The 24246-nt window shown below is 41.2% G+C and overlaps 2 protein-coding genes across 2 annotated transcripts; both read left to right on the forward strand.

The window, feature by feature from the left end:
• The first annotated feature begins 993 nt into the window (after positions 1 to 993).
• On the forward strand, positions 994 to 6491 carry LOC142949811 (solute carrier family 22 member 7-like). The gene is made up of 9 exons (XM_076091648.1): positions 994 to 1359; positions 2077 to 2180; positions 2762 to 2916; positions 3225 to 3393; positions 3493 to 3616; positions 3775 to 3884; positions 3990 to 4204; positions 4786 to 4894; positions 6281 to 6491. Exons 1-9 carry the CDS (start codon positions 994 to 996, stop codon positions 6489 to 6491), a joined length of 1563 nt encoding a protein of 520 aa, XP_075947763.1.
• A 2955-nt stretch (positions 6492 to 9446) lies between these two features.
• LOC142949809 (solute carrier family 22 member 7-like) lies at positions 9447 to 14944 on the forward strand. The gene is made up of 9 exons (XM_076091646.1): positions 9447 to 9812; positions 10530 to 10633; positions 11215 to 11369; positions 11678 to 11846; positions 11946 to 12069; positions 12228 to 12337; positions 12443 to 12657; positions 13239 to 13347; positions 14734 to 14944. Exons 1-9 carry the CDS (start codon positions 9447 to 9449, stop codon positions 14942 to 14944), a joined length of 1563 nt encoding a protein of 520 aa, XP_075947761.1.
• The last annotated feature ends 9302 nt before the right edge of the window (positions 14945 to 24246 follow it).

Here is a 24246-nt window from a genome sequence, read left to right on the forward strand (position 1 = left end):
TTTTCCAAAACATCAGGTAAGGGCTGCCCGTGTCATGAGACATGAAACGTCCCAAGTTCAGGCCAACAGAACAAACAAAACAGATGTAAAGGAAGACAAATGTTAAGGCTGCCCCGCAAAACTCCAGTTACTGAGGCTGCTTTTTGTTGAGATAATTTATCAGTATGTTCTTTTAGATGTAACTTGTATCGTTTAACTCTGAACATTGGATCTATTGCTCCTGAAACATGAAGCATCTTGGATACTTAAACTAAACACACTATCGCCAAATGGGCTGAATTAAAACTTGAGATGTTTCCTTATTTGGGGGGCGACCGTGGCTTACTGGGTTGAGAGGGTTGTCCGCCAACCGTCACCGGTTCAATCCTCGGCTGCACCGTGTCCTGTGTCGAAGTGTCCCTGGGCAAGACACTGAACCCCTAACTGCTCCCCGGGCGCCTGCATGGGCAGCCCACTGCTCCCTATATATACAGGGATGGGTCAAATGCAGAGAATAATTTCCCCACTGTGGGACTAATAAAGGAATGTTTCTTCTTCTTCTTCTTCTTATATGTTGATTTCAACTGTTATTTAGTTTTGATACAATTTGTTGGAAATTAAATTGGAATTTGATTTCTGTTCTTTTTTTGGGCTAGATTGATGCATTTCAATGTAACCACAACATGTTGCCGAAATATGTAAAGCACAGGTGTCAATGCAGGTGATATATTTGATGTCTGCAATGATTTATGTTATGTGGAGCTGCATTTTGTGCCCAGCATTGTGGGCACATGAATCTGTTTACACAGTCACATCCCCACAATGTGACTGTGTAAACAGATTCATGTGCCCATAATGCTGGTAAAACACGAACTCACGAACACACAAAGAACCTCCCTCTCACTGTAATCTATCAAATTGTAAGGAGCCGAGGGAGACACAGAGACACATTAGAGGAGGAGCAGAGACGGAGTTCACACAGCGGATTCTGTGGGACACACTGATCTCGTCACCATGCTGTTCGAGGAGATCCTGGACGATGTCGGCGGCTTTTCCAAGTTCCAGTTCCTGCTCCTGTCCATCCTGTGCCTGCCCCGCGCCATCCTCCCCCTCCACTTCATGCTGTACAACTTCATCTCTGTGACACCTCCTCACCGCTGTGCCCTCGGGAGCCCAGAGGACGACGGCGTGGCGTCGCTGGGCTCCGATCCCGAAGCGCTGGCCCTCAGGATCCCCCTTCAGAATGACGGCTCCTTCAGCTCCTGCAGAGTCTACGACCCCCAGCTGGTCTTTGACCTCGGCCAAGGAAATAGAACGGCACCTTGTCCCCACGGCTGGATCTACGACCAATCACAGTTCAAGTCCACAACGGCCACCGAGGTAAAGAAAAGCTCATTTATATCTATCGAAGCATTTTCTCTATTTCCTGCACTTGAATGTTGAAGTGGACTTCAAAGTCAAAGTGAGTCGAAAGTGAAATCATTGAAAAGTTTAAATTCCTGCACCACCGCAATCAAGACTATTAGCAGTGGTGGCGGAAGTACGCAGATCTAAAAGAAGTAAAAGTAGTAATACCACAGTGTAGGAATACTCTGTAACAATTAAAAGTCCTGCTTTCAAAATGTTAATTAAGTAAAAGTACAAAAGTATTAGCATCAAAATATGTTTTTTGTCCCAAAAGTAAAAGTATTCACTATATAGAATAGCCCATTTCAGAATAATATATACTATATTGGATTATAATTTTTGATCCATTCATGTTTAGAAGTTATGCTGACGTTTCTAAAGCTGCAGTTCCTCTAGTGTCCACTAGATGCTGCTCCAAGGAAAGAGTGACTGTGTCGACGTAAATGTGGAAACCTACGACTTCATTCACTGTTTCTGATGTCGGCCTGAGCTCCGAGTGGGAAAACAATGTTCACAGTAATCACAAAATGAAATCCCTCATAAGCCCCTCAAACACCTCATAAGCCCCTCAAACACCTCATAAGCCCCTCAAACACCTCATAAGCCCCTCAAACAGACAAGTGTTTTAACCTGACAGGTTAAAACACCTGTCTGTGTTTTAAGGTGTTTAACCCATCTGTCTCTCTGCAGTGGGATCTGGTGTGTGAAGACAAACATCGGAATCAAGCTCTCGCTACATATTTCTTCCTCGGTGTCACGGTCGGAGCCATTCTGTTCGGACATCTTTCTGACAAGTGAGTTCTTCAGGATTCATTAAACCCTCACAGTGATCTGGTGCTGTGGCACTGGAGAGGGATCAATACCGTTTATTAATCATTAAACATCACCCCTTTCTGCAGCATCAATGAAGTAGTTATAAAGACCTAAAAGTCTGTTTTTCTAGAAATAAGCTCTGCGCGTACACACACACACACACACTTTTTTTGAAATTGTTAAAATCCAATGGTGGATACAATCTAATAGGGTTAGACTGAACTGAAACACTCTTTTGTGCACCAGTCAATCCTAAAATTAAATACCGAGCCTAATCTAATATACGTTGAAGTAGGGCTGGGCTGATTATGCAATATGATGATTTTCTCCATATTCCCCAGCCATACCTTGAAGGGTCTTCTTGAATATGTCTGCGGTGTTGGTAATAGTATCTTAAATGTATGTATCCTTGTTTCTTTTCTAAAAAGTTTTTGTCTTCATTGATGTTACAATTTGAGCTGCTGGGACGCAGGACACATTTCAGACTTGATCTGTCAATAGACAGTTGACGCTCTCTACCAGGTGAGCTAGATTTGATCAAAGGGATGCGTTTGTGCTGCAGGTTCGGTCGTAAGTCGATGCTCCTGGTGGCTTTAATCACCTCCACCACGTTTGGGGTCACCTCGGCCTTCTCCACCTCCTACGTCATGTTCGTCGTCTGCAGGGCGCTCTGCGGCGTGGCCCTCAGTGGACTGTTGGTCATCGGCGTGGTCCTCGGTAAGAACTCAGAGATGCGATTCAAACCAGAAACGCTTTCACTTCGAGCTCACGTCTGTGTCGAAACGTATACAGACAATTTTCACATTCGCCGTTTCAAGACCGGAGGAACTCTTTTGTAGCTCTAAGAACTAGGGTTGGGCGAAGTCCCGATCCGAAATGCGATTGACCTGAACAGGTCAATCGCATTTCAATATTATCAATATGTAATACCAATGTCCACAGGTAGAAATCTGGCTCAACCTGCTTCTCTGTCTCGACACATTTCACTGCAGTCTGTTTGCTCTTATCGTGCTCTTCCTGCTCAGGTATCGAGTGGACGGACGTGAAGCACCGGACCTTGGCCAGTATCGTCATGAGTTTGTCTTGGAGCATGGGGAACATGCTCCTGGCCCCGCTGGCCTACTTCATACGTGACTGGAGACACCTGACGCTGGCGGTGACGATGCCCTGCGCCGCCGCCATCATCGCCTGGTGGTGAGGTGGATGTTAGGAGTTTCTATTCTACATGCTGACGGTAAATATCTCAGCGTCTCTGTGTTTTGTAAAGGCCAGTTTCCTCATGTCCGTGCTCAGGTGGCTGCCGGAGTCGGCCCGCTGGCTGCTTACCAAAGGCAGAGTAGAGGAGGCCAAGAAGTATCTGGTTCAGTGCGCTAAAATGAACAAGAAGAACGAATGCACATCCAGCCTGGAAACTAAGGTACAGCCTCCCGACTCCATGTAAACATCCAGTATTGATCAAAGTTACCGATGGGTTTAGTACCCAAATCTGTTAAAAATCTGTTATATCTGCAATGAGCTAATAGTTCTTCGGTTAATGTGACGTCGTCTCTGTGTTTGACCGTGTACTTGATTCAGGCTCTGAGGAAGATGACGGTGGCTGAGTTGGCTGAGAAGAACCACTCCTACCTGGATCTGGTCAAAACACCCCAACTGAGAAAGATCACCATCTGCTCTGGATTGTTCTGGTACCGAATCCTCCTCTGCCCTTAAAAACATGTCGCCTGGTGCCATGTGTGTGTGTGTGTGTGTGTGTGTGTGTGTGAGAGTTCATACTGACCGTGTTCCTGCAGGTTTGCTGTTGCTTTCCTGTACTACGGGATCAGCTTCAGGATCTCAGGTTTCGGAGTCAGTATCTACCTCACACAGTTCATCTACGGCGCCATCGAAGTTCCCGCCAAAATCCTGAGCTATTTCATCCTGGACTGGATCGGCAGGCGGAACAGCCAGGCGGGGTTTCTGATCACAACCGGAGCTCTGATTGGAATAAACACAGCCATACCTTTAGGTGACATCACTTCCTGTCTCTGCATACACATCCGTTCAAAATTAAGATGGAATTGAAAGGCAACATGTTGCTTTAGCAAAGCTCTTAAATATTCACAATACAAACAGAAGGTTCTTTATCTTTTTAACCTGTTGAATCAGTTGGACATCCTGGATATATTCTTCAAATGCACATTGCAGACCCTTCTGTTTGTTTCTCTCTGAAATCACCTTAGCGAAAGGAAAGGTCACTTACGCTTTTCTGGACTGGAAAACAATTTCAAAATCCAAGTTTTAACGTATTCTTCCCTGTCATGTAACAATGTGGGAACATCAACCAAAGGGAAGTTTGGATACTTGAATTATTCGTCTTTTGGGGCCAAAACTTATTCAAATGTAACTAATAAATTTGGTGTCTGAATTATACAGTTCTTAAAATAAAATCTGTTTTATAATAGCCATTATTAAAGGAAAGAAGAAAAACATCAATATAGCAGCTGATCGATAACTTTTCAGCGGTGTAAGACAACTCACCTTAAATAGAAAAAGATCACTGACATTTCTAGACACTCACACGTCTTTGATATTCTGCTTCTCTCTCAGATTACTCGGTGCTTCGTACGTGCATCGCTGTGGTGGCGAAGGGCTTCTCAGGGGCGGCGTTCACCACAGCGTTCCTTTACACAACTGAGCTCTACCCAACCGTCCTCAGGTAAAACCCCCGACCCTGAAACCACCAGGGTCCAGCTAAAGGACTCTGGACTGATGCTGCTTTTACTGACAGAGCGTTATTACTCAGCGTGAGTGAAAAGAGCCGTGGACAAGCTACTTTGAAGTTAAATAAATGCAGTGAAGAAAAAAGTATAAAAGTAGCATATAATGTAAACTCTAGAGTTAAATACCTCAAAATCGTAAGTACAGTAATTGAGTAAATAGTTATGATCCACCACTGCAGAAGCCTATATTTTTAGTAATACAAGAGTAAAAGAAATGTCAGATTATTGCACATTTTTGCTTCATTTGCTTGTATTTCCTTCTCAAGCTGCATTTTGTGTTGCTCCTCTCAGGATTAACTTGATCTTTCGTTGAATTTCGACTTTTAATTGCTGCGAGATCACTTGCATCTACTTTTAACCGATCTGAAGCTTTTTTTCTGATTATATCTTGTGAGAGAAGCTGTCATGCTAATAAGTCAACAAAACGTATTGTGTGTTTATAATACATATTGTGAATAAAGCGTATATTTCTCTTTAACATTTTCATTTAAATAGAGATTTCCCACAATTCTGACAAATATAAACTAGATCTGGAAAAATACTAAACCTTTCATGCATAAATTATGACAGTCAGGATTTGTTTTTGTTTTTATTCCTCATAAAGCAGTACATTATTATTCTTAAACATTGATGTTTTGCATGTCCTCTTAACAGTATGCGTTTGAGTTTTCAACTGAAGAAATATGTATTTAAAAAACAAACAAATAAAATGACAATCATGGGAAAACTACAAAATAACATATACTTTTATTTCCTTTGAACTAGTGTGTTCACATATTCTAACATTTTCAAGGAGTTCAATGCAATGCAAGATATGGTGGAGCTGGTTCCTCTTATTATTGTTTTTGTTGCAGAAACCGCAAGTTGCAGCCTGATAACATAATTCAATTGAATTACTGCAGACTAAGTTTTTTAATTGCACTAATTGTGAAGTAAATTGTAATATAGCCTGCAATGCATGATCTCCAATTTAGTGGACAGAGGATCAATTGTAATTTCCTCCCAACATAAAATCCAAACTTGGAGATTTTAACAACTGTGTTAGTCCTTAGTGGTTAGTTGATGTTACCAGACTGTATTTACCTGCATTCTACTGTGGAAGAATTCAAAAGATATTCCTGAGCTGCTCAGCGTTTCTGGACCGTCAGGCAGCCATCTTGGTTTTGAGGAATTTGTGTTGCACTTACAGCTGCAGGCCAGTTGGTGGCACTATATAGTATGATGCACTAGGGTCCACTATCCTCTGTTCTCTTGAAATCTGCAGCATTAATATAGATAAATAAATAAATAAACTGAAGTTCCCAGTTGGTTTGTTTTTACAGGCAGCATGGTTTAGGCTACACCTCGTGTATCGGTCGGATCGGGATCTCCCTGGCTCCGATTATCATGTTGCTGGAGGACGTCTGGCTTCTTCTGCCGCCGCTGATCTTCGCAGGGACGGGTATCATCAGCGGCAGCTTGGTCTTCATGCTCCCAGAGACACACAACATCTGTCTGCCCGAAAACATCTACGATGTCGAGGAGGGAAGGTAGAGCACTTCTGTTTTAATGTTTACTGCTTTATTTCTGTGGTCAAGTCACTGATCTGTGTCATAATCTGTAAAAGCACGCCTGACTGTCATGCAGCAAACTGAACTTTTAACGGCTCCGCCACAATGTTCACCTGTTCTCACTCCCAACTCTGATATAGCGATGCACACTTTAGCATCTGTATGAGACCTACCGGCCATTCAACTAAATCCAAACCTATGCGTATCATTATCAGACGGTCAGAGCAACGGATGTATAAAGAGCAACTAAGTCCTCTTAGTGGAGGTCGTACGGGTCAAACACACACAGGACTTTCACCCAGGAGACCGCTGTTTGTGTCTTGTGAAAAACCAAGCCAAGGCTGACTTTTTTTACGAGTATTGTTATGTAAATGTCAGGGACATCCTCCCTGACTGTGTGAGTCTAATGAATCCCTTTGTTTTATTGGTTGCGTGTTACACTTGAGTGTCACATTTGAGTTAAATAGTAAAGACCTAATTAATTTGCTCATTTGAAATATTGAATAATCATTTATTAAGTTTGGTGACTCTGACCTCCGTCTGTCAAACAGGCAGGTTAGCTCCTCTCCTCTCCCTCCCCTGACTTTTTTTCGGGTAAAATAAATACTTTTCTTATTTTCTTACTTTCTGTTCAGACACAGGCAGAAGGAGGCAAATGGAGATGCAAAGATTGAGCTGAAGGAAACAAACTCTAACGACTCAACAGCAGCACAAGACAACTGATCAGCTGTGAACAACAGTGGAGACGAGAAATTCTTCCTGGTTTGTTAGTTCTCGCTGCAGTCGTGGATGGATCGGTTTGAATGAATGCCGTACAAATGTGTACGTTAGAATATAAATGTGTTGTGTCACCACAGAGCCAGAATAGAGACTTGATTTAAAACCTTCGACTAGCTGCTGATGACGCTCAGCTGTCAATCAACTGACTGTAACAGGTGATGATTCTCACCGTCACCTGACACTTTGTACAACATATATAGCAAATTAAGACTTTGAAAATACAATTTTGTGTGTGCGTTTGTCTTTGTCACAAACTCGGGACCGGCAATCTCATTAACATCAGATTCACTTCTTCTCCACGTCAGTTCCTGCGATTAGAAACTATGTTGAAAACATGTCTGTTCAGTACGGACCGAATGCTTGGCCTGTGGTGTTGCTGCTTGCAGGTATTTGGTCTACCGCAACAAGATGCTAATGACTGAAAAACGATCAATTTTTTTTTTATAAAAACAAGACGACAAAGAGACCCATAGTTACTACAAAGTACAAAATACAATGAATCAAAATGGATGCAAAACAATAAAATGCGACACGCAAAGCAAAAAAAAAAATGGAAGCAAAATAAATGCGAAAGAAACTCCAAATGACTACAAAGAGACTCAAAACAACCACATATAATTGTTAAACATCTATAGATGCAAAACGACTACAAGGCGACAAAACTACAAACAACACAAATGACTACAAATACACACAAAACAACCAAATACAAACATAACAAATAAAAAAATAGAAGCAAAATGAAGAAAAAGAGACAAAACGACTACAAACAACCTAAAAACGACCAATAATAGATGTAAAACGACCACAAAGGAACCCAAAATGAATAAAAGTAGACTCTTTGAGTTTGGATGCTTTGCATGTAGACAGGGTGGGGGGCCTCTTACATGTCTGTGCCCAGAGGACCATTGTCTCATAATCCATCCATGCATTAAACGATTTCTTTGTGCAAATTAGTGGGGCTCTAAATAAGGAATTAGATTGAAGATGGTCAAAGTTCTTCTTGCCAACTTTGGATTTGTTTTCCTGTTTGTACTGCTCTTCTGGTTTTGACCTTTACTGAAAGCCTGTATAAACCTTCAAGTTGGCAATAAATCCATAACTTACCCTACCAGTCCGTCTGCATTTGGATCCTATCCCTATTGCCATTACAACATAACTGTGTTTTTCCAAAACATCAGGTAAGGGCTGCCCGTGTCATGAGACATGAAACGTCCCAAGTTCAGGCCAACAGAACAAACAAAACAGATGTAAAGGAAGACAAATGTTAAGGCTGCCCCGCAAAACTCCAGTTACTGAGGCTGCTTTTTGTTGAGATAATTTATCAGTATGTTCTTTTAGATGTAACTTGTATCGTTTAACTCTGAACATTGGATCTATTGCTCCTGAAACATGAAGCATCTTGGATACTTAAACTAAACACACTATCGCCAAATGGGCTGAATTAAAACTTGAGATGTTTCCTTATTTGGGGGGCGACCGTGGCTTACTGGGTTGAGAGGGTTGTCCGCCAACCGTCACCGGTTCAATCCTCGGCTGCACCGTGTCCTGTGTCGAAGTGTCCCTGGGCAAGACACTGAACCCCTAACTGCTCCCCGGGCGCCTGCATGGGCAGCCCACTGCTCCCTATATATACAGGGATGGGTCAAATGCAGAGAATAATTTCCCCACTGTGGGACTAATAAAGGAATGTTTCTTCTTCTTCTTCTTCTTATATGTTGATTTCAACTGTTATTTAGTTTTGATACAATTTGTTGGAAATTAAATTGGAATTTGATTTCTGTTCTTTTTTTGGGCTAGATTGATGCATTTCAATGTAACCACAACATGTTGCCGAAATATGTAAAGCACAGGTGTCAATGCAGGTGATATATTTGATGTCTGCAATGATTTATGTTATGTGGAGCTGCATTTTGTGCCCAGCATTGTGGGCACATGAATCTGTTTACACAGTCACATCCCCACAATGTGACTGTGTAAACAGATTCATGTGCCCATAATGCTGGTAAAACACGAACTCACGAACACACAAAGAACCTCCCTCTCACTGTAATCTATCAAATTGTAAGGAGCCGAGGGAGACACAGAGACACATTAGAGGAGGAGCAGAGACGGAGTTCACACAGCGGATTCTGTGGGACACACTGATCTCGTCACCATGCTGTTGGAGGAGATCCTGGACGATGTCGGCGGCTTTTCCAAGTTCCAGTTCCTGCTCCTGTCCATCCTGTGCCTGCCCCGCGCCATCCTCCCCCTTCACTTCATGCTGTACAACTTCATCTCTGTGACACCTCCTCACCGCTGTGCCCTCGGGAGCCCAGAGGACGACGGCGTGGCGTCGCTGGGCTCCGATCCCGAAGCGCTGGCCCTCAGGATCCCCCTTCAGAATGACGGCTCCTTCAGCTCCTGCAGAGTCTACGACCCCCAGCTGGTCTTTGACCTCGGCCAAGGAAATAGAACGGCACCTTGTCCCCACGGCTGGATCTACGACCAATCACAGTTCAAGTCCACAACGGCCACCGAGGTAAAGAAAAGCTCATTTATATCTATCGAAGCATTTTCTCTATTTCCTGCACTTGAATGTTGAAGTGGACTTCAAAGTCAAAGTGAGTCGAAAGTGAAATCATTGAAAAGTTTAAATTCCTGCACCACCGCAATCAAGACTATTAGCAGTGGTGGCGGAAGTACGCAGATCTAAAAGAAGTAAAAGTAGTAATACCACAGTGTAGGAATACTCTGTAACAATTAAAAGTCCTGCTTTCAAAATGTTAATTAAGTAAAAGTACAAAAGTATTAGCATCAAAATATGTTTTTTGTCCCAAAAGTAAAAGTATTCACTATATAGAATAGCCCATTTCAGAATAATATATACTATATTGGATTATAATTTTTGATCCATTCATGTTTAGAAGTTATGCTGACGTTTCTAAAGCTGCAGTTCCTCTAGTGTCCACTAGATGCTGCTCCAAGGAAAGAGTGACTGTGTCGACGTAAATGTGGAAACCTACGACTTCATTCACTGTTTCTGATGTCGGCCTGAGCTCCGAGTGGGAAAACAATGTTCACAGTAATCACAAAATGAAATCCCTCATAAGCCCCTCAAACACCTCATAAGCCCCTCAAACACCTCATAAGCCCCTCAAACACCTCATAAGCCCCTCAAACAGACAAGTGTTTTAACCTGACAGGTTAAAACACCTGTCTGTGTTTTAAGGTGTTTAACCCGTCTGTCTCTCTGCAGTGGGATCTGGTGTGTGAAGACAAACATCGGAATCAAGCTCTCGCTACATATTTCTTCCTCGGTGTCACGGTCGGAGCCATTCTGTTCGGACATCTTTCTGACAAGTGAGTTCTTCAGGATTCATTAAACCCTCACAGTGATCTGGTGCTGTGGCACTGGAGAGGGATCAATACCGTTTATTAATCATTAAACATCACCCCTTTCTGCAGCATCAATGAAGTAGTTATAAAGACCTAAAAGTCTGTTTTTCTAGAAATAAGCTCTGCGCGTACACACACACACACACACTTTTTTTGAAATTGTTAAAATCCAATGGTGGATACAATCTAATAGGGTTAGACTGAACTGAAACACTCTTTTGTGCACCAGTCAATCCTAAAATTAAATACCGAGCCTAATCTAATATACGTTGAAGTAGGGCTGGGCTGATTATGCAATATGATGATTTTCTCCATATTCCCCAGCCATACCTTGAAGGGTCTTCTTGAATATGTCTGCGGTGTTGGTAATAGTATCTTAAATGTATGTATCCTTGTTTCTTTTCTAAAAAGTTTTTGTCTTCATTGATGTTACAATTTGAGCTGCTGGGACGCAGGACACATTTCAGACTTGATCTGTCAATAGACAGTTGACGCTCTCTACCAGGTGAGCTAGATTTGATCAAAGGGATGCGTTTGTGCTGCAGGTTCGGTCGTAAGTCGATGCTCCTGGTGGCTTTAATCACCTCCACCACGTTTGGGGTCACCTCGGCCTTCTCCACCTCCTACGTCATGTTCGTCGTCTGCAGGGCGCTCTGCGGCGTGGCCCTCAGTGGACTGTTGGTCATCGGCGTGGTCCTCGGTAAGAACTCAGAGATGCGATTCAAACCAGAAACGCTTTCACTTCGAGCTCACGTCTGTGTCGAAACGTATACAGACAATTTTCACATTCGCCGTTTCAAGACCGGAGGAACTCTTTTGTAGCTCTAAGAACTAGGGTTGGGCGAAGTCCCGATCCGAAATGCGATTGACCTGAACAGGTCAATCGCATTTCAATATTATCAATATGTAATACCAATGTCCACAGGTAGAAATCTGGCTCAACCTGCTTCTCTGTCTCGACACATTTCACTGCAGTCTGTTTGCTCTTATCGTGCTCTTCCTGCTCAGGTATCGAGTGGACGGACGTGAAGCACCGGACCTTGGCCAGTATCGTCATGAGTTTGTCTTGGAGCATGGGGAACATGCTCCTGGCCCCGCTGGCCTACTTCATACGTGACTGGAGACACCTGACGCTGGCGGTGACGATGCCCTGCGCCGCCGCCATCATCGCCTGGTGGTGAGGTGGATGTTAGGAGTTTCTATTCTACATGCTGACGGTAAATATCTCAGCGTCTCTGTGTTTTGTAAAGGCCAGTTTCCTCATGTCCGTGCTCAGGTGGCTGCCGGAGTCGGCCCGCTGGCTGCTTACCAAAGGCAGAGTAGAGGAGGCCAAGAAGTATCTGGTTCAGTGCGCTAAAATGAACAAGAAGAACGAATGCACATCCAGCCTGGAAACTAAGGTACAGCCTCCCGACTCCATGTAAACATCCAGTATTGATCAAAGTTACCGATGGGTTTAGTACCCAAATCTGTTAAAAATCTGTTATATCTGCAATGAGCTAATAGTTCTTCGGTTAATGTGACGTCGTCTCTGTGTTTGACCGTGTACTTGATTCAGGCTCTGAGGAAGATGACGGTGGCTGAGTTGGCTGAGAAGAACCACTCCTACCTGGATCTGGTCAAAACACCCCAACTGAGAAAGATCACCATCTGCTCTGGATTGTTCTGGTACCGAATCCTCCTCTGCCCTTAAAAACATGTCGCCTGGTGCCATGTGTGTGTGTGTGTGTGTGTGTGTGTGTGTGAGAGTTCATACTGACCGTGTTCCTGCAGGTTTGCTGTTGCTTTCCTGTACTACGGGATCAGCTTCAGGATCTCAGGTTTCGGAGTCAGTATCTACCTCACACAGTTCATCTACGGCGCCATCGAAGTTCCCGCCAAAATCCTGAGCTATTTCATCCTGGACTGGATCGGCAGGCGGAACAGCCAGGCGGGGTTTCTGATCACAACCGGAGCTCTGATTGGAATAAACACAGCCATACCTTTAGGTGACATCACTTCCTGTCTCTGCATACACATCCGTTCAAAATTAAGATGGAATTGAAAGGCAACATGTTGCTTTAGCAAAGCTCTTAAATATTCACAATACAAACAGAAGGTTCTTTATCTTTTTAACCTGTTGAATCAGTTGGACATCCTGGATATATTCTTCAAATGCACATTGCAGACCCTTCTGTTTGTTTCTCTCTGAAATCACCTTAGCGAAAGGAAAGGTCACTTACGCTTTTCTGGACTGGAAAACAATTTCAAAATCCAAGTTTTAACGTATTCTTCCCTGTCATGTAACAATGTGGGAACATCAACCAAAGGGAAGTTTGGATACTTGAATTATTCGTCTTTTGGGGCCAAAACTTATTCAAATGTAACTAATAAATTTGGTGTCTGAATTATACAGTTCTTAAAATAAAATCTGTTTTATAATAGCCATTATTAAAGGAAAGAAGAAAAACATCAATATAGCAGCTGATCGATAACTTTTCAGCGGTGTAAGACAACTCACCTTAAATAGAAAAAGATCACTGACATTTCTAGACACTCACACGTCTTTGATATTCTGCTTCTCTCTCAGATTACTCGGTGCTTCGTACGTGCATCGCTGTGGTGGCGAAGGGCTTCTCAGGGGCGGCGTTCACCACAGCGTTCCTTTACACAACTGAGCTCTACCCAACCGTCCTCAGGTAAAACCCCCGACCCTGAAACCACCAGGGTCCAGCTAAAGGACTCTGGACTGATGCTGCTTTTACTGACAGAGCGTTATTACTCAGCGTGAGTGAAAAGAGCCGTGGACAAGCTACTTTGAAGTTAAATAAATGCAGTGAAGAAAAAAGTATAAAAGTAGCATATAATGTAAACTCTAGAGTTAAATACCTCAAAATCGTAAGTACAGTAATTGAGTAAATAGTTATGATCCACCACTGCAGAAGCCTATATTTTTAGTAATACAAGAGTAAAAGAAATGTCAGATTATTGCACATTTTTGCTTCATTTGCTTGTATTTCCTTCTCAAGCTGCATTTTGTGTTGCTCCTCTCAGGATTAACTTGATCTTTCGTTGAATTTCGACTTTTAATTGCTGCGAGATCACTTGCATCTACTTTTAACCGATCTGAAGCTTTTTTTCTGATTATATCTTGTGAGAGAAGCTGTCATGCTAATAAGTCAACAAAACGTATTGTGTGTTTATAATACATATTGTGAATAAAGCGTATATTTCTCTTTAACATTTTCATTTAAATAGAGATTTCCCACAATTCTGACAAATATAAACTAGATCTGGAAAAATACTAAACCTTTCATGCATAAATTATGACAGTCAGGATTTGTTTTTGTTTTTATTCCTCATAAAGCAGTACATTATTATTCTTAAACATTGATGTTTTGCATGTCCTCTTAACAGTATGCGTTTGAGTTTTCAACTGAAGAAATATGTATTTAAAAAACAAACAAATAAAATGACAATCATGGGAAAACTACAAAATAACATATACTTTTATTTCCTTTGAACTAGTGTGTTCACATATTCTAACATTTTCAAGGAGTTCAATGCAATGCAAGATATGGTGGAGCTGGTTCCTCTTATTATTGTTTTTGTTGCAGAAACCGCAAGTTGCAGCCTGATAACATAATTCAATTGAATTACTGCAGACTAAGTTTTTTAATTGCACTAATTGTGAAGTAAATTGTAATATAGCCTGCAATGCATGATCTCCAATTTAGTGGACAGAGGATCAATTGTAATTTCCTCCCAACATAAAATCCAAACTTGGAGATTTTAACAACTGTGTTAGTCCTTAGTGGTTAGTTGATGTTACCAGACTGTATTTACCTGCATTCTACTGTGGAAGAATTCAAAAGATATTCCTGAGCTGCTCAGCGTTTCTGGACCGTCAGGCAGCCATCTTGGTTTTGAGGAATTTGTGTTGCACTTACAGCTGCAGGCCAGTTGGTGGCACTATATAGTATGATGCACTAGGGTCCACTATCCTCTGTTCTCTTGAAATCTGCAGCATTAATATAGATAAATAAATAAATAAACTGAAGTTCCCAGTTGGTTTGTTTTTACAGGCAGCATGGTTTAGGCTACACCTCGTGTATCGGTCGGATCGGGATCTCCCTGGCTCCGATTATCATGTTGCTGGAGGACGTCTGGCTTCTTCTGCCGCCGCTGATCTTCGCAGGGACGGGTATCATCAGCGGCAGCTTGGTCTTCATGCTCCCAGAGACACACAACATCTGTCTGCCCGAAAACATCTACGATGTCGAGGAGGGAAGGTAGAGCACTTCTGTTTTAATGTTTACTGCTTTATTTCTGTGGTCAAGTCACTGATCTGTGTCATAATCTGTAAAAGCACGCCTGACTGTCATGCAGCAAACTGAACTTTTAACGGCTCCGCCACAATGTTCACCTGTTCTCACTCCCAACTCTGATATAGCGATGCACACTTTAGCATCTGTATGAGACCTACCGGCCATTCAACTAAATCCAAACCTATGCGTATCATTATCAGACGGTCAGAGCAACGGATGTATAAAGAGCAACTAAGTCCTCTTAGTGGAGGTCGTACGGGTCAAACACACACAGGACTTTCACCCAGGAGACCGCTGTTTGTGTCTTGTGAAAAACCAAGCCAAGGCTGACTTTTTTTACGAATATTGTTATGTAAATGTCAGGGACATCCTCCCTGACTGTGTGAGTCTAATGAATCCCTTTGTTTTATTGGTTGCGTGTTACACTTGAGTGTCACATTTGAGTTAAATAGTAAAGACCTAATTAATTTGCTCATTTGAAATATTGAATAATCATTTATTAAGTTTGGTGACTCTGACCTCCGTCTGTCAAACAGGCAGGTTAGCTCCTCTCCTCTCCCTCCCCTGACTTTTTTCCGGGTAAAATAAATACTTTTCTTATTTTCTTACTTTCTGTTCAGACACAGGCAGAAGGAGGCAAATGGAGATGCAAAGATTGAGCTGAAGGAAACAAACTCTAACGACTCAACAGCAGCACAAGACAACTGATCAGCTGTGAACAACAGTGGAGACGAGAAATTCTTCCTGGTTTGTTAGTTCTCGCTGCAGTCGTGGATGGATCGGTTTGAATGAATGCCGTACAAATGTGTACGTTAGAATATAAATGTGTTGTGTCACCACAGAGCCAGAATAGAGACTTGATTTAAAACCTTCGACTAGCTGCTGATGACGCTCAGCTGTCAATCAACTGACTGTAACAGGTGATGATTCTCACCGTCACCTGACACTTTGTACAACATATATAGCAAATTAAGACTTTGAAAATACAATTTTGTATGTGCGTTTGTCTTTGTCACAAACTCGGGACCGGCAATCTCATTAACATCAGATTCACTTCTTCTCCACGTCAGTTCCTGCGATTAGAAACTATGTTGAAAACATGTCTGTTCAGTACGGACCGAATGCTTGGCCTGTGGTGTTGCTGCTTGCAGGTATTTGGTCATAAACCAGTTTTGGAGGCATTCAAATGTTGTCCTGACGTCACTGTTTGTGTCCGGTAAGCCAGAGCACGGACCAATCAGCGTCCTGTGAGGAGCTATACTGGGAGCTACAAACGTGGCTCAGGTATGTGTGACGCTACACAGAGAGGCGACTGTTAGTACAAAACAACAATGGCGGCTCCTAAAGAGGTTGGCGCAGATGCTGAAATAGCATCAGTTATATCAGAACTGGAGAGCATTTATACATTGAAAGAAGAGCAACGAACGACACTGAAGACTTTTCCTGGTTCGCTTCAATAAGAGTTTGATTGACAGATGCCTTATGTACATTTACCAAACACTTTCCAACAACGCCTTCTCAGATAGGTCTAGTTAGAAAACGTCTGAGGATCACCAAAGTTATTAGAATTCATCCTGAATGAACGTCTGAACCACATTGAAGACATTACCATCCATAGAGCCACACTGCAAACACGGAGCTACATACATCAATACAAAAGTACACCTGGATATTATGAATTTAAAATTGCTGTCTGGCTGTAGATTGGCCGGTTGGTGATGAAGCCTTGATGTCTTTCAACTGTGTGGAGAGTCTTTCAATGCTGAAGGCAGTGCATCAGAAACCGATGGCCTCTCATCGCTCTCCATTCAGTTCCTGATGCAGTATCATCAACATCAGGGAACCTGTCCGTCACTCCCCAGCAGGAGGATACGCAGTCATACCTACCTGCACATGAACACACATTATAACTCACAGAGCAAGTTACGCCTGACACGTTTAATTAACCACTTCTAAGAGTAGTAACAAACCCTCAAATTAAAAACCGCTTAGCAAGGCAATTTTTTTAATTTAAAATGTATAATAAGAAAGTGACTTAATATGTTAAATGACATTTCTAGAATAAAGAAAAATATATATAGTTATTTCCATTACTAATACTTTTTCACTTCCCCTGTTTGACCCTAAAGCATTTAAATAAAGACAATAAAATATCAAGCAACAGCAAAAATATGACATCAAATTAAAAGGTAAATCATTATGACTTCCAGAGGCTGTTTACTGACATTCTAGTTATAACTGATGATTCTTTACTTTCAAATTAAGACACAGAATCTTTTTATTCCCACAGCGCCCCCTTGAGGCTGTCCCGGTCCTCTGGTAGGATGAGATGGTGCTGCGTTCAGGTGAATCTAAGTCGGCTCTGCGAGATGCTCAAAGCTCACAGTTGCCAGCTGAGATTAAACTGGATCACAGCTGTTTGTTATTTCCTCTGCAGACGCCAGGTTTCACCTTTTTAATATTGATTTTATCAGTTAGTGACGTAGAAGTATAAAGCAGCAGACAATGTAAATACTCAAGTAGTACAAGAGCCTCACATGTTGTTTGATCAGACGCTGTTATTGATCAGTGCAGAGCGACTGGATCATCTCTGCAGGTGATTGTGTGTAAATGTGTGCCGTCACAGTTGCCTGCAGAGATTAAAAAGTCACACGCTCACGCACACACACACACACACACACCATGGAGACTGGGTGGGATCCACTCCTCAGCCTGCAGATGGCGCTGTGCTGATGAACAGAAGGAAGTCTGGGGGAGAGAGGTTAAGAGATGAGGATCAAGTATCATCGTACTGCTCTGTGTTCTAAATACAAACAGAAGACAGCCTCAGGGATCTGTGGTAACACTGTCTGCCGTAGATGCAATGGCGACCGCGGCCCATGTACATTTTTTTTCTGCTTCATCATGTTCAATGTTTTTGTATATGTTGTGTTAATGTCCGCCTGATGTTCAATATGCTCTCTCTTTTAGCTCTGTTTTTGGTCTCCACCGACTCCTTTAGCTGCTAAGTGCTCTATATGTCCACCAACTGTTTGCTAACAAGTTCAACATATCAACTTAGAAGGTGATGATACGTCAGTGTGGAGTTAATTAACAACTTGTTTCTGCTGAAAACAGGTATCAGCTAAATAATCAGTTATTGCCAGTTTAGTGGAACAGTGTGAAGCATATCGGAGATCTATTAGCAGAAATAGATTTTTATCCTAATCATGTTTCATATTCCTAAGTATGTTTTCATTATAATCACCTGAATCGTTGTGTTTTTGTAGAGAGAGGCCTACATATCTAGATAGGGAGCGAGTCCTCTTTAGTCCGCCATGTTACTACGGTAGCCCTGAATGGACAAACTAAACACTGGCTCGAGGAGCCTTCTGCGTTTTAACGTTTCCTGAGGGCCACCTTCATTTTTTTGTGAAACTGCAGTAACGTGAGATGTGTTGTACAGCCAGCCGCCATCTGACTTCCGCTGCTCATGAAGTACTGTTATTGTGGTATGGACGTTAGTTTTGCACTTGGAAGGGAAGGAGTGAGCGGAGGGATGTTTAGTTAATCTCAAAAGACATTTATAATATTTTGTTTATAATTTTAGAGTATTTTAGAGTATTTAGCCTCATTCATGACCTTTCAGAGAGGTCAGTTGTTGAAGGTAAGGAAAGCTGCGTTTTCAAATTGATCTGCATTAGTGTGAATGAAGCTCAGAAATGTGCATGACCTGACCACAGATGCCATGTTGGATTTGTTCCGGCCTGCGGGCTCTGAGGGCTCTAACGAGGCGAGACGTGGACGGACAAAGCATCAATTAGAGCAGCGGACAGTGGACACTGACCATGGACCCCCTCGGCCGCTCTATTGTCCCAAAAACGGAAAACAGAAAAATAAAGACAAAGTGATTTGGTTCTGCTGAGGTGCACTCCAAAAGCCCTCGCAGCGTCAGAGAGTTAAAAAAAAAAAAAAAAGCGCGCTCGTTGGCGTCTTCAAAGCGTCGTCGACCTCGTCGTCCTCAGCCGGCAGATGTGTCTCTGCATCTCGACCCCCCCGCTGTGCTCCACATACACGTTTCATCGGGCTGTTTCTGGTCAAACAGCATAAACATCATGTAACATCGTTAATAATGTTTGAATTGTTAATGACATGTGAACAGAGCAAGAAGCAATTAGTTTGCACATTATAATATAACAGAGGCAAACGCAAGAAGCCAGCAGTATATGAACTCTGACAGATAATAAGTAACAGCGTTTGTCATTTGATGGTAGATTTTAAAGATCTTTCTAATATGTAGCCCACTTATTACGTGATTAAAGTATACGAGCAACAGGGATCAGATCTCTGGTGTTGGATCTATTCAGAATCAGAATCGGTTTATTCTGCCAAGTACGTTTGCACATATAAGGAATTTGGCTTAGTGATTGGTTCATAACAGTAAACACACTGCAAAAGGATAAGACATGAACTAAAAAATAAAAATATGAAAATTCACAATAGAATAAAGAAAAACAAAAAAAGAATAGGTTAAAATAAATCTAAAGTGTAATTTTTTTGGTCACTAAGTCTATATTCCACATGTAAAAGCTCTTGAGGAGATATTTTTAGTATAACTTTATGCAAATCACAAATATATTGTGGTGCAACAACCTTGAACAGGAGTTCAGAATCTGACTGTTGTCTCTACCCGTCAACCAGAAATACTTGAAATTACTAATTTGTGCTCTTTAAATTGCACAGAAATATGGAACATGTTAAGCACATGTATTAACACCTCAATGTGCACGAGAAGGAAGAGACTTCCTCAGTTATCAACATCTAGTTCAAAGACACATCTAATGTTCACTCTCACGTCTTGTGAATTATTTTTTTTATTTTAACAGTTGAAAACATTTCTAAGCAGAAACAGAAGCAGACCCTCTGAACATGTGGTGCTGCATTTCAACACAAACACAGCGAACTGAACTACTATCGGCTCAGAAAACACAAAAAACAAAGTCGCTTACTGACATTCAGAGCTATATTATTAACACGATGTTTCAAAATAAAAGTTTGTCTTACCTTAGTGATAAACACATGCGGGCTGCCAGCCTGAGGCGAGCTGTGAGAGTCTGTACCGCAGCACCACACTGACCCCAACACACACACACACACACACACACACACACACACACAACCCTCCCTGCCATCACCCCCCCAACACTTCACCCTGGACAGTCTGATCTCACTTGGATCAGGGTTGACGTTTCCCGGAGTTTTAAGATGTTTACTTCTATACTATAAATGATGATAAATCCTGAAGTTAATTCTCTTTGTTAATGTGCTGTGATTTATTTGAGGGGAGACACTACAGGGGAATAGGGTAAACATGTTTACTCAATATATCACCATGAAACGTCACACGAATTATTATTTGTATTATACGTTTTCTGATATTGTGCGTTTACATATGCAAATGAGGCATCATCTTATTAAATATGTGCTCATTTACAAAGCTTCCCAGAACAGAAATATGAACATTGGATTAAGCCAGGTTCAAAACTATTGTTTCATTTTATTGATATATTAGATTTTTTTATCACTGAATAAATCAGAACAAATAAAACTGTTAACAGCCGTACCTTTTCTCCATGCTTTTAGGAATACACGGTTCTATAAATCCAGCTATGAATGAACAAACCCATTTTAACCTTCAGAATACACATGAACATGTAAAGTGTGGTGTATGTATGTGTGCTGAAGCCCAGATATTGAATTACTAAGGTCATGAATACTTACAGAGCACAACAGTGTTTAGTCACCGTATACTTTTCTGCGTATTTTAAAATTACATTTCTATAAACTTTAATTCCTCACATTATGGTATAAAATGTTTTTCAAGCTTTTTCTAGACAGCCAGATGTTTAATTCTGGTGATGAATACTAAATCCCTTTTTTAAATATATATATATATGTAAATGTTTAGTCCCTAATCTGTCAAATTTCATTACATTTTATATAAAAAGAAATACCAGAATCACCCTTAAACCCCTCGAGGTGTGTAAAATGATTGGTATTGTAAGATATAATAAACCATTCATGCCTTTAAACCATTTAACTCATTTTCTTTAGTTGTTATTAATGTTATTTAATCTGTGGTACAGTTTGCTATGAAAAACAGTAAAAATATTACGACTGTTCTTCAGTTCAAACACATTTTCTGACTCAGGAGAAGCTTCATGGCTGCATGTGATAATGTAGAAACAGTGTTGTCTAGAAGGTGGATGACCGATTGTTGACCACTTTAGTCATTAATTAACTGCTTTCTTTTGAAAAAGCTTCGGCATGTGAGCGTAGCCTTGATGTCGTGTGTTTGTCTTATCGGGCAGCCGTCGCACTTCCCACCTTCAAATGTCTGGCGAGTTTTTTTCACATGCAGCACCTGACGTCTTCCCATCGTCAAAAACATAACGTGTCACTGCAACAGTTTATTAATACGTCCAGCATGTGAATCATTCATAACAGATAATAATTGATTTTCATTAAAAAAATAACATTTATTTATTAAGTACATACTTCACTTTAGTTTATGAGGTTTAGTCCTGGAGTATGTTTCTGATTTGGTTTGTCTGTTTGTCACAGGCTGCAATGACGAGGTGTCTTAAACCTGCATTCTTTCTAATGACCAGCAGGGGGCGACTCCTCTGGTTGTATAGAAGTCTATGAGAAAATGACTCTACTTCTCTCTTGATTTATTCCCTCAGTAAACATTGTAAACATGAGTTTATGGTCTCAATCTCTAGTTTCAAGTCTTCTTCAATACAGCATGATGTTCATTCAGTAAACTATGGTCCATTTAGAGTCAAACAGACCATAAAGCAGGGGATGCTTTAGGGCGGGGCTACCTTGTGATTGACAGGTCACTAAGGCGCCATTTTCCCCTCTTGATCTTTTTGTCCTAAAACTTCAACCCTTTCCCACTGTGTTTTCAGTTAATAAAAGTTAATTGTAACCTTTTAGGTCGAATGTCTTATTCAGCGTTCGGTTGTACTTAGCTCCACCCTCTCGTATCACTTCTGGTTTAAAAAATCCCCTCGGATGCCCCGGATGGAACATTTTTCCTCCATCTTTTCTGCGGTTGGTGCAATTTACTGCACAACAACCCCGCGTCATCTCGGCTTTGGAACTTGACTCTGATAGAAATCCAGTGAAGACTGCTGCTTAACGTTGCACAGGAACCCGTCTATAGAGCAGGTAGATTATTTCTTGACGTATTATTACTATATTCTCATTAAATTGTAGCTTTATTCCTGACATCTCAGAGAACACAGCTATCTGGAAAATGTTTTCAAGGTGCAGAATGTTTTAAACATGAGCAGAAATCTTGCCTTAATGCATTATATAATTTTGTTTTTAATCTTGTGTTTTTCTTTACATTCATAAAGATATTTCCACCATAAATTGGTGCATAAAAATTCACCAGAATGCAGAAAAAAAAGATAGATAGTTAAAAGAGGAACAATAAGAACTCTGTCGAGATTGACTAAAATTATTTCTGCAAATTAATGTGAGACCACCGACCTGACCTGATTACTCTTGGCTGGTAACAGACAAACAAACATTTAGGGTCATGACCCCAAAACACAGCAGGCACAGTCATCATAGTTAATCAGAAAACATCCGTATTTAAGTCATAACCGATAAAAAATAAGTAAACAGAAAAGCAGAATTACTGCTTTTTTTACTACAGAATTATTTTTTTATTCACATTTGAGTCACAAGTGAGTCGTTAAAGTCACATTAGATTTAGAGTTATCGCGTCCTGTGTTATTCCTTCCACACTTGGCCTTTGTCAAAACAGCAGCTGAACCATTAGCAGAAATACCAACAGACAGGCAGAAACTGTTTCATAACTGTCTCTTAGGTTAACAATATTCTCTGCTCTCCACAGGGGGCCACAATGACAAAACAGACCCTCTTGAATACTCTGGACGAACCTCGGAGAAGATGACTTTAAGCGTTTCAAGTGGTCCCTGGAAGATGAACGCCTTAAAGGTCTCCTCAACCATCCCAAAGAAAGAGCTGGAGAATGCAAAGACGTGGGACACCGTTGATCCAGACCTACACCTACACACTTCCTGGAGCTGTGTAGGTGACCGATCAGGTTTTAGAAAAAGATCAACAGGAATAATCTGCTGCCGAGTTTGTCAGACAGCAGCTCAGGGACACAAGGTCAGTCACAGGAATCATGGAAAACTGCATTTGTAAGACATCAATTCTCATAAAGAGCAGCAATGCTCTACTCCTGGTAGACATAGAGTAGGGTGCTAAAATATTCCTTTCACATGCTGCAGTCTATAATGTTTTTAGCTAGCTACACATATTTTGTTAGCGTTTCAGCCCCTGCTTGCATGTTGTGGTGCCATTTATTTTTCCTCCGGTGGACGTGTTTTCTTTCACATTATGATGCGCTCTGTCTCTACAGGAAAACATCACGCTAAAAGATACAGGAATAATGGGATTGATTGGAAAATAATCCAGATTATATCTGAGTTAACTGCTGTTTTGTTGTAGTTTACATTCAGTTTCTCTAAAACATTGGAGTCAATGTTTGTTTTGTGTCTAGTTTCTGATCCTTTTGTGAAAACACTGTTAAAAATTCTGATGACTCAACTGCAAAAGTAAAATTGGCATGATGATTTCAGCAAAGTAGGCCCTAATTTGATTTGATTTATTGATTGCTGTCTGGATTTAAAGGGAATTTCACTTACTTTTATTCTTGCGCTTGCATTCTGCACTGTAGTGTTTTATTTTGAAAGGAACCTGGTATCAAGTGACAACCATAACATAACTTGACAGAAACACAAACATCAAGGTTAAGTAAAAAGTGTAAAAAGAGATAAAACTGCCAACTCTCACTCATTGACCATACTTTCAATGCTGTAAAAATGTAAGGTAAATAACAGAATATTGAAATACTGCAGTGAAACAACAACATCCTCGTTTTTTACTATAGCATCATTGCCGATTGAGATTAGTGTTTCAAACTTCTCCTCATCGTGGAGAGACAGCAAAAGCAGCTCAGTCATGTGACGACCATGTTTTTCATCACCCTATTATGAATTAGTATGTAAATTTGTATGTACTTTGCAGGATCCTGTGAGACATTTTCTAATAAACACAAAATAAAATCAGACAAATTGGTTTGACTGGTTTCACGTTTACAGACTTGATGTGTGTGTAATTGTTATTTATTGCTGACTATTACACTGAAGACTTGTCCAGTGGATTCAAATTTGCCACATTTTC

This window comes from Anarhichas minor, unplaced genomic scaffold, assembly GCF_050575085.1.
Source record: "Anarhichas minor isolate MPS153535 unplaced genomic scaffold, ASM5057508v1 ptg000014l, whole genome shotgun sequence".
Lineage (NCBI taxonomy): Eukaryota > Metazoa > Chordata > Actinopteri > Perciformes > Anarhichadidae > Anarhichas > Anarhichas minor.

What these genes read in the sequence shown, in the direction of transcription:
- LOC142949811 (XM_076091648.1), top strand. Translation starts at nt 994, where the DNA reads ATGCTGTTCGAGGAGATCCTGGACGATGTCGGCGGCTTTTCCAAGTTC. An exon ending in GCCGCCATCATCGCCTGGTG is followed by an intron (nt 3,394 to 3,492) that starts GTGAGGTGGATG and finishes GTCCGTGCTCAG; the next exon opens with GTGGCTGCCGGAGTCGGCCC. An exon ending in CATCCAGCCTGGAAACTAAG is followed by an intron (nt 3,617 to 3,774) that starts GTACAGCCTCCC and finishes TACTTGATTCAG; the next exon opens with GCTCTGAGGAAGATGACGGT.
- LOC142949809 (XM_076091646.1), top strand. Translation starts at nt 9,447, where the DNA reads ATGCTGTTGGAGGAGATCCTGGACGATGTCGGCGGCTTTTCCAAGTTC. An exon ending in CATCCAGCCTGGAAACTAAG is followed by an intron (nt 12,070 to 12,227) that starts GTACAGCCTCCC and finishes TACTTGATTCAG; the next exon opens with GCTCTGAGGAAGATGACGGT. An exon ending in CTCTACCCAACCGTCCTCAG is followed by an intron (nt 13,348 to 14,733) that starts GTAAAACCCCCG and finishes TTGTTTTTACAG; the next exon opens with GCAGCATGGTTTAGGCTACA.